General features: G+C 41.3%; 1 protein-coding gene across 1 annotated transcript in view; it reads right to left on the bottom strand.

Annotated features, from left to right (window-relative positions):
* Window positions 1-216: 216 nt before the first annotated feature.
* The window catches only part of ttyh2 (tweety family member 2), a 48,778-nt gene continuing 38,639 nt past the window's right edge, over window positions 217-10,355 (bottom strand). Inside the window, exons 7-14 of the mRNA XM_070852090.1 lie at window positions 8,690-8,759; window positions 8,456-8,511; window positions 5,646-5,738; window positions 5,406-5,498; window positions 4,841-4,983; window positions 3,637-3,822; window positions 3,464-3,542; window positions 217-1,354 (exon numbers count right to left, since the gene is read on the bottom strand). Of these exons, the coding sequence (XP_070708191.1) occupies window positions 1,274-1,354; window positions 3,464-3,542; window positions 3,637-3,822; window positions 4,841-4,983; window positions 5,406-5,498; window positions 5,646-5,738; window positions 8,456-8,511; window positions 8,690-8,759 (801 nt within the window). The 3' untranslated portion in view covers window positions 217-1,273. The remainder of the gene's footprint in view (window positions 1,355-3,463; window positions 3,543-3,636; window positions 3,823-4,840; window positions 4,984-5,405; window positions 5,499-5,645; window positions 5,739-8,455; window positions 8,512-8,689; window positions 8,760-10,355) is intronic.

Here is a 10,355-nt window from a genome sequence, read left to right as displayed (position 1 = left end):
GTTGTACTCAAAACTGATTTATTCAACTCACAATTAGACCCTGAAGTTTAAGGTCACACACAAAATTAAGCACCACTCTCAGTGCCTGTACAATGTAACATGCTGAATGAAATGACACTTAACAAAGTAATTAATAAAAAAAAACGCATGTATTAAATCCCTACAGAAACTTACTGTTAGTCAATACATACATTGGACTGTTTGGGTGGTTTTCAATGATGAAAATAATTACCTGAATATGCTCATTAATCATGGTTAGAGCAGCACAGCTTTCCAAGTTATGACAGAAACTACAACGCTATTGTATTAACTGGATTAGATATGTTGAGAACATGAATTAATGGCCCTTTAGAAAATATTCAAAAATAATAATTGTGATCCTATGTGACATCGCCACACAAAACTAGACAAAAAAAATATAAAAATGGCACATTGTTTGACAAAATCAAAATAAACCACATCTGAATGAGACAACAGTCTGTTATTATACAACTTATATACAGAATCCGTGGTCTCAAGGTAGTCTCTCTGCAGGCATGTCCATGTGTGAATGTAAATAAATTATACCTCAATAATACCTTCTGCTGTGTGCTGCCAGTGCTGGGGTTGTGCTTCATAAATATCAAGCCTGAAGCACAATACACAGAAAACAGTATGCCATGTTTACTGCCATGTTTACTGCCATGTTCACATTTTTCTCTTTGGAGACCTGAATGTGAGTCTTGGGAAAAAAAACCTTGTTGAACAGGAGATGAGTATTTTTAAGTCGTCTTTTCTCTCTCTCTCTCTCTCGCTCTCTTTCTTTAAACTTTATTACTGCAACAAGAAATCAAACCTCAAAATTGAGGTTGCAAAGTTATTAATGATGCGTTTCCTCCTCATGTGTAAAGACATTAAGACAGCCAAATCTTTCACACCTTTTTTCCCCTCAATGCTTCATCAACAGATGACACAGCCTGACGAATAACAGGTCCGGCAGCAAAGGAACAAAATGTATTAAGAGCAGGTTAGGTTCGACACAAGTGTCAGAAATATTTAACAAGTTCCCCCCACAAACGGCTTGGGGCAGAAAAGTGTGATTAATCCTTTAAGAGTGTACAACAGATAACAGTACAGATATGCTTCAGTTGTCCTGAGACTGCACAGATTGGAGTCCTGGACTAATGGGATGTTACACACCGTCCTCTGCAACGCTTGGAATAGCCACACGCTCCGTCTGTCGAGCGTGTGTGTACGTGTGATGCCGTTTCCCTCCTCGGACAGATAAAGAAGTCTATGCTTGGAAGTCGTTCCCAAAGTGTCTTCTCTGTTCCTCGGTCATGGACAGATAGGTGGCCCTCATGCTTGGGGAGTACTGAGGAGGAAAGGTGAGCACACAGACACACAGAGAACATTACAAGCTGCTTCTGTGAGCTAAGGGTGAGGTGTCACAGGTACAGACTGAGCCTAATTATCAGCTAAAAAGAAGGGGAAAAAAATGTCATGGGTGTTTAAAGGAATAGTCCACTGAAAATCTGTCTTTTGAGTGTCACCATGTGTGGGATTGACAGGTGGGTCTTAAAAGACTGAAGCTTAGCAGAGGTAGCAGGTGTAGTCAGCTTGGCTTCACAGAAGCTACAATGGATTCCAGCGGTGAACCAAATTATGGGCAGCATTGCTGTTTCACCGATAAATAGCTAAACGGGGACCTCGTGTGTGTGAGTCAGTGGTGGAGAGGTGGATGATGCTGGAGGAGTGGTTGGTCGCCTTTGGAACTCCACTGCAACTGCTGTGCATGCGAGCTGACCATCTTCCTCAAAGAGGCCAGTGACAGACTTTTAATAACCACCATCAAGCCAACAGTGTTTTATGCTCAAAAGATTTTCTGCTAGTATTCCTTTAACTCATAAAACCTGCTCTGAGCATAGATAACTAATGTAATCTACACTTTGTTCAAACATATCAATTCATTACTCAAGTCACTTTGATATTAACCGTTACCGTCACGTCACTACTGGGATCAAATTAATTCTATAGCGCTAATGCCTGATGCTTAACACTTTGTGGCCGTACAAGCTATAGAACTGGATGACCGGAGCAGAGGTGCATGCACAGGGAGGCTAACCATGAGAAAATCCGGGGACATGACTACAGTGCCGCCCTGTGAACACCAGGGGCAGACAAACCCTCACTAACTCAAACAGGCTTTCTGGAATGAGGACAACAGGTTGCGTGTTTAAAGCCATGCCAAACAGGAGAACTGCACAGGAACTGTACAACGTGATGTGAGGTGAAGGAGAGGAAGAAGACAGAGATGCAACAGAGGAAAAGTGAGGGAGTTAATCCTGAGGAAGAGTGGAAAAGACTTACTCGGTTTCTATACTGCTGAGAGTATATCTCCAAAAGTTGATTTAAAAAAAAGAGGAAATATAGAAATGAAAGATACAAACAAACAAACATACACATGACAAACAAACAAACAAAAAAATATATAGAAGAAGCTGTTAGCCGCAAACTACTGCATGGGGCTGTACAGTTGTTGTTGTTGTTGTGAGGGGGGATTTATAAGTATGACACATTTCTTTGGTTGGAGTTATAGGCTCAAGTTTAACAAAAGAACCTGATATTGTTCTTGATTTACAAACTGTGCTCAAATATTACCATGAAAAGTAGAAAATATATTCTTTGTTACAATTTTGTGGAATTTAAACCTCTACGCATAACAACAAACAAACCTGCAATTTATCAGAAATACAATATGTATTTGGTTTGCATTTCCTCACATGACAACAGAACTGTCTCTCTGAATCATTCTTTAAAAAGCAGGGTTACAAAACTCTGACCTCAAGTAAATCAGATGCCTTCGAAAATGCATTTAACTGCTGTAATTCAGCACACACTTGTTATGAAGGGGGTGTGCCCGATGAAAATTTAATCCAAAAATGCTTCTATTTTTATCTCTGTGATGCACTGTTACAGGAGACAAGTGGCCCAGCGGGGAGCGAATTCATTCAATGAGGAAGAAAACCGTTAGTGGCGACACTGAGCGAGTTTACAGGTTAAGACCCGTGTCACTTCCTCCGGGGAATTTGGCCTGAGAGAGGCTAAATGATGTTCAGTTCATGATTAAATATTAACTACATTACTTCTCCTCTCCTTGCTTTGGTAAAGTAAGTCAGCCTCCTGTAAATTATGGAGGGCAGAGTTAAGGCACAGTGTCACAGTGAAAGAGTATAATACCTTTCTGAAGGCCGTAAAAAGTTGATTAAATCTGTGAAAGGTTATTAGATATGGCTCAATATTTCAGTGATGTTGAGGTGACATTTAAAGCTTGAAGTGAGCTGAGTTACAGAGTGAAAACATGAGATAATCAGCAGATTTTTATAATAAAACTGTTTCCTGTGCTTTAAAGGCTAAATCTGTCTGTTAGCTTAAAAGGGAAGTGACATCATAGGAAGGACTTGGCCGCTGGGACCCAACGCACCGAGGGGGGCGGAGAGCCTCGTCCTATCAGAGGCACATTCTCGTACCGTGGATTTCCCCCGAACAGAGCTGTCTGGTTCCTGAGGAAGAATGAGAGAAGCCGCTCAGACGCAGGAGCAATTATGAAATTTAGACATCACACATTTGCTCCAGGCATTATTTCCGTTCACTCACATGTACTCAGACATGGGGGCGTTGGAGACGGCCGGGGCGGGCGGGTGTAGGCTGTTCTGGCTGCCCATGCTGCTGCTGTAGCTGCAGAAGCTGTGCATGTTGGTGAGGTTGGGGTTCTGGGAGGCTATCCTCCTCGCCCGCGGGTTGAATGGATCCTCCTCATCGATGTCGTCATAATCTCGTTCCCTAGACGAGGAGAGAGGAGAGACAGGGGAGCCACATGATTAGTCTAGTCCAGAGGTTCTCAGTCTGGGAGGTGTGCCGTAAAGCATGTTTATCCCCACAACAGAACAAAATCCAAACAAGTCTTACATTTATTTGTGTAATTTCATATTGTGAAACAACCATAGAAGAAATAGGAAATAAATAATAATCCATTAAAAGTCAGACTCAGTAAACCCCTGGCTTAGTCGGATTTAAACATTGAAACCATTTCACAATTTTTTGGGACAAATTTGTGTTTTTTGTCAAATTAGTCAGTGTATGATAATACAGCTGTGAACACAAACTTCTGAGATTTGACAGTCAGCTGCTAATAAGCATTCACAATCTCTACCGTCGATACATCAAACCAGAAAGCAGACGTGCTGCTGTTTCTTGCATTAAAAAGACTTTGTAGTTTAAATGTAAGTCAGTGTGTCTTGACGAGAAGCGTTTACAAATCAGCCCCTGTTTACACCCGCATGGCTACATGATGAGAATGTAACTGATAAAGAAATAAAGGTGATAAAAGTGTTCATTGTGATGGATGACCTTTCTCAACCAAGTCCCCATCCTCTGAGTGTTATTTTTAACTGTGTGCTGAAATAGGTCAAAAACCAAGCCAGGAAAGGGCCGGAGACTCATCTAAAGCTATAGTATGCTTCGATCCTATAAATGACTGTATAATTAAATGGGTTAAAACGTGCAAAATCTGCTTTATGGTGCTTTGAATGGATAAAAGAAGCACACAGTAAACAAGATTAATGACACTGAATTATCATTAATTAGCTACTTTAAGAAGGTATTTTTGTAGCCCAAAGCAGTGCACTCACACAACTGAATTTGTATTTGCAACAAAACATCTGCAACTGTAAACGATACACACACACACACACACACACACACATTTTACTGCTTGGCTCATGCAGCGCTGCATAGAGATGGCTGCACGATGGGGAAATGAGGGCGCTCAGGCGGGCAGGCAAGCAGAGAACAAACTGACCTGCAAGCAATTTGTCTCCATGCCCTGGGAATGGCACACAGCATGACAGTGAAGGCACAGGCTGCCAGGGTGGAGAAGAGGCAGAGGTAGAGCACACCCTCTACCCCATCATAGCACACCCCCACCATTGCATCCAGGTAGTCCTAAAGAGGTCAAACAGAAAATATAAAATACAACACGAACAAAAAGGCAGATGCACACACAATCTGCTCGTATAGGCGGACTGTTACTGTCATCTGAATTCACAGCAGACAAAAATGAAGCAAAGATGAAAAAGCACTTAGCGCGCTGGAGTGCGTCGTCCCCAGGAAGACACATACTGCACTGCAGCTTTGAGCCACATTGTGCAAGTTAATCAGTGCAGGAAACTCACATATACATTGTGGGAAAACATAGTTTGGAGAAGTTGATCTTGTTAAATTTCAAATTCTTTCTGTTGTGTTTTGCTCTGCTCTCTTTGCCCAGTTCCACGTTCAGTTTGATGCTGAAACCCAGTGTGGCCACTTAACTATCCTGTTGACCTACTTGTGCTGCTCTGATGCCAATTAGGATGCTGGGAACAAACCTTGTTGAGCCCCCTGCAGTCCAGCAGGGCGGTCAGCTGGTGCAGGCTGGCCTCTGAGGAGTTCAGCAAATGTTGGATTCCCAGTAGATCTCTCTGTGGAGAGGTCACCATAGAGTATCACTGAAAAATACTGAAGCACCTACTAATATGAGAAAATCCTTCTAATGATACTCCTAAAACAATTTGACTCTGTTACACTACAGCATAAAAGGCACGGCTTGGTGTTTACGTGAGTAATACCTCAGCTGTAGGGAACAGAGGCACGGCAAACTGCAGCAGACCCTGGATCTGGATCTGCATGGTCGTCAGGGACCTCTGAAAGATGGTCAGCGGCTGCAAACAAGGAAATGTGTTTGAACGCATGCAGAGTAAAGAGCATGCAAATGAAGAGTAAACACATAATGGAACTCTTCACTATAACGAAAGAGCCAGCATACAGTGTAGAAAGGAAAGGTCTTTTAGGCTGTTTAATGGAACTGATATGCAGACTTGTTGTCCTTTCACAGGCTGAACACATAGATGAAAGCATAATAGCCTACATAATGGATCCGGTTTGTCTGGCACCAAATGCGTTTATCAAAATGGACAATACAGATAACTTAACAGCAAAAGACAAGTGCTAGTTAGAAACACTAAAAATCTAGTTAGAAATAGAAATTTGCCACAAAGTTAACATGTCAAGGAACAGAAAACAGTGTATGCAAAACAGAACACAAGCATTGAAGGCTACTTAGCCAATATATGAAACTACTACTACTAATACTTTAACTTTATGCCTTTTTAGGACGATTGCCCACCCCACCCCGGAAAAAAAGCCTTATTTTGTGGTAAATTAACTCAATTACTATATGTTGATGCATCAAAACTGACTTTTCAATGAAGTTAAAGCTTATTTACCAGAATTATTCTTTTCTAAAACTACACATTTCTATGGTTGTAATATGTTTGACATGCGTCAAAAAGTCAGATTATGGTTATATGTCACTTCGTTACGGCTTTGTATGGCAGTGAATTGATACAAAATGTGGTATTGCTACATTAAGACATTCTGTAGTTTGTCATTGTGGTCATGTAGGTTTATGTTCTCACCAACAGGGGGCAAAGTAAGCCTCCACATCCGGTACAATGTACTAAGTGGATAATCACATACTACAAGAGACACAGCACCTTCTGCCCTATACGTCTTTTGAAATTATTATTCAAGCATAAGTGAATAAGTGAATTAATCTGTCATATCTCCGAAGTAAAACTGTATCGCCACAGTCACCCAACCCTAACAAGAGAAGCCTGGAAACCCCCTGGCCAGTGGCATAATGTTAAATTGAAACAGGATATGGTCAATTACCTCAACCATCCATAAATGTAATTGCTTTCGTTTGATCTGACTTTTTTTTTCTGGATCTGCATTAGTGTTTCGTGGTCAAACTGCTCCCTCCTGCACAATCCAGCCGCCTGATCAGATCTTTCTTTTTTATTGTATCTTGGGTGAGCTTGTTCTGAGCCAAATAAAGTAAAAATAGGACAGAGGAAGTGGATGGAGGAGGACAGTAAGAAAAGGAGATGGCCATGATAAGAATAGAAAAAGGGCTGTGGAAAGAAGCCGAAGTGACGTGGGAGTGATGCCTGGAGCAATGAAGTACAAAAGGCACAGAGGGTAGAACTACAGGGCACTGAGACAGAGACGTAAGAGGGGAAGAGAGCAGGAGGAGGGACTTGTATGTTTGCCAATCAGAGTGAATTCCTGTATCTCCCAGCTTGCTTGTGAACTTTGCACCTGTTGGGGATCTGTGTGGCAGAGAAAAGAGTACTGACTTTGTTTACCGGGCAGGGTGACGGTTGCCTACCCTCTGCTGCAGTGCCCTTGTTATCCTCAGGGCATGTCTACGAGAGCCAGATAATAACATCTGAGCTTCACTGGGCCAGAGCTTGTAGAAATTGACTTCACTGCTGACTGATGTGAGCGGTGAAGTCAGTGACGTGACCCACAATCCCTGTTCTGTGTCTGAAGAGAAACCTCACAGAACCTCAGACGAGAGGGGAGAGGAAGATTCATCAAATTGCTTATTCTAATCTGCAATTTTATAGCCTTTGAAACACGTTTGTAACGTTCTGCCAGACCTGTGCGCTGAAATTAGGATGTAAATAAGACAGACAGTGCTGAACAGAGAGAGAAAGAGCTTGACAGAGATGAGGCTTGAGAGGCAGAGAAATGAACTCCCCATTGAGCACTGAAATGACAGGTCAAAAGACATTCAGCTTAAAGGAGAGTAAAAATTGTTTGAAAAGTTAGTTTTAAAATGGCTTGGTTATATAAAGCTATTTCCTCAACAGCAATTAAATCACTGTATTCCAAAATGTAGTGAGGACCTGCTTCACATTTCAATATAGTCATTTAAATGCTGTTTAAACAACAGTTCTGTGTGAGGTGGATGCAGGACCATAGCCGGGATTGGGGGAGTTTTATCAATGTAGTTATATGTTCATGTATTTTTATACAACTTATTATTTGAAAATGACAGTTTAAGTCATGTCATGTTCCTTCTTCCCACTGCCAGGTTTAAAATACAGATGTTGAAATTTGGTTTTCAATCATTGGCCAAATTCTTGGGATACTCACTGATTTAAATAAGGAAACATTTCTAATATTTCAGTAGGACAAAACTTTTTGATGTATTGAGACACAATAACTGAAGGTAAAAACATGTGTACACTCCTCAAAGTATTCTGTTGTATAGGTTCAGTTATGAGTGTCCGTCACTGGTCCTTTATTTATTCATTTTGTCAAATTTCCGTATATCTAGTCTAAACATACATGGACTGTAATTATCAACTGTGTGCAAGTCTTTAAATGTACACTGTGAACCCCCAAACTTACCCCCAAACTGAAAAGAAATAACAATGACATGAGTCTGCTTGGTGGTAGCTAGTTTTTTTTCAACTAAATTGAGCCCTGTGTTAACCTGCATGACCTGTAAATAACCCAAATAATGCTTACGTGGTCGTATCAGTCAACATTCAGTAGGAGCTCAGCTAAGCATCCTGTTTCCTACCTGCTGGAAGGGGTTGGAGAGAGTCTGGTTGCAGTAAAGGTAGTAATGAACAATGTCTGTGAAAAACACACACACACACACACACAAACAGGCAGAAGAAGCTGATTAAATACATTTCCAGCTGTCATTTTTACTTAACTACAATGCAATTAGTGGCATGGTCACAGCTTTATGCTCTCATAATTGCAACCACATTAATGCAACGTTATTCATATGATTGTCGCGGAAACTCACCAGCACCGACGATACCCTTTGTTTGGCTCATGAGGTACTTGTCAGGGGACACGCAGAAATCACTTGTGCCCTGCAATCAAAGAGGAGACGTGTGAGAGCGCTGAGCAGAAAACAAAGGCAGAGCTGAAAAGAAAGAATGCTTCTTGAAATGAGGAGGTAGACGATAGAAATTCATGAAGAACCATTCAGAGTGTCAAATACTAACTACTCTCCCTGACATTAATAGTTCATTAACATTTTGAAACACCTCTGACAAAGCTGAATAATAATGATGACTTGATCATCTTCTTGACACAGAAAAGGAAAATACAGAGCATAGGCAGCTCTTATAATCCTCTTTAGCACGTCTACACAGGAATAGTTTTCAATTCTGTCACTCACAGCCACTTTCTCTCCACCGAACAGTGCTAAAAAGGAGCCCAGCCTTGACAAAATAACAAAAGTGAGCAGCGGTGGTCTCCTCCGAACTGTGCTGTCTGAATGTTAAATGTCCCCTGGGCTCGGCACAAACACACTGCGCGTAGCTTAACCTTCTCTGGGGGTACGCTAATGAGCGCCGTGCACAGATGAGATGAAGCAGGCTGAACTCCTCAGCAAACCTGAGCCAGTTTGTTAGAAACAAGGGATACAGAGGATATCTGCAATTCAGGAGCAAGTTTGTTAGAATTCCTGAAGGGAAGACAATGATTCTCTGATGCTGAGCTCTGACTACCCGCTGTCTGTAATTAAGACTTCTGTGAAGAGGGGGCATTCATTATGCATTCATTTACAGTGTACTGAGGCACTAATCCAACCATAGCCTTCACACACACACACACACACACACACACACACACACACAATGTGAAGATTCCCACGCAGACACAAAAACATCTGCAGTCAGTCAAGCACAAAAACATCTGACATACACACCTTTACACACAGACTGGAGACACACACATGAAGATCCTCAGGAAGACAAACAAATACACTGTCTACACACCGATACACCACACCGGCGTGCAGGTTTCCTCTGGATGTGGTGGTTGTCTGACATCATTAGAGCAAAGCAACAAAACTCGTTCTCATTTAAAGTGGGCCACAGCGCTCTGACTGCAGCGCCAAATAACATTATCACGAGTTCAACCTCCAGTCGGCGTGGAGGAAAGAGTGCAAGTGTGAAGAAAGCACTTTGGTGATTTTCAAACACTGTTGGGTGGCAGTAGCATATTGGGGTTATATGACGGCTCCGTGGCCACCGCTGCTGCCACGTCTAAAGACTAAGACTAAATGACATAAATAAAGACTTTTGAGTTGAGCGAAATCTTTCATAATGCTTCAAAGCACCACATTAGTTTTATGTTTTCTTACTGTATTACATACCGAAACAATTAGCCAATTAATCAATAATCCCATTTGTAAAAAAGAATTACAATTAATTAACTAAAATTCTGATGATGGATTTAGTATTTAAGACATTTCACTGGTTCCATCTGTGAGGATTTGCTGCTTCTCTTTGTTTTTTTTTTTTCCCATTTTGAATTGGATATCTTTGGCTTTTAGACTATTAGACGGACAAAAAAAAGCAAAACATTTTTAAGACATCAACTTAAGACTCAGTCTATAAAATGTTGGAAAAAACAAAGTGATTAATCTAAAAAATAATTGGCGGCCCAGTAGAAAATTA

This window comes from Pempheris klunzingeri, chromosome 20, assembly GCF_042242105.1.
Source record: "Pempheris klunzingeri isolate RE-2024b chromosome 20, fPemKlu1.hap1, whole genome shotgun sequence".
Lineage (NCBI taxonomy): Eukaryota > Metazoa > Chordata > Actinopteri > Acropomatiformes > Pempheridae > Pempheris > Pempheris klunzingeri.
The sequence above is the reverse complement of the archived record's forward strand: the minus strand, read 5'-3'. Positions and strand labels throughout refer to the sequence as shown.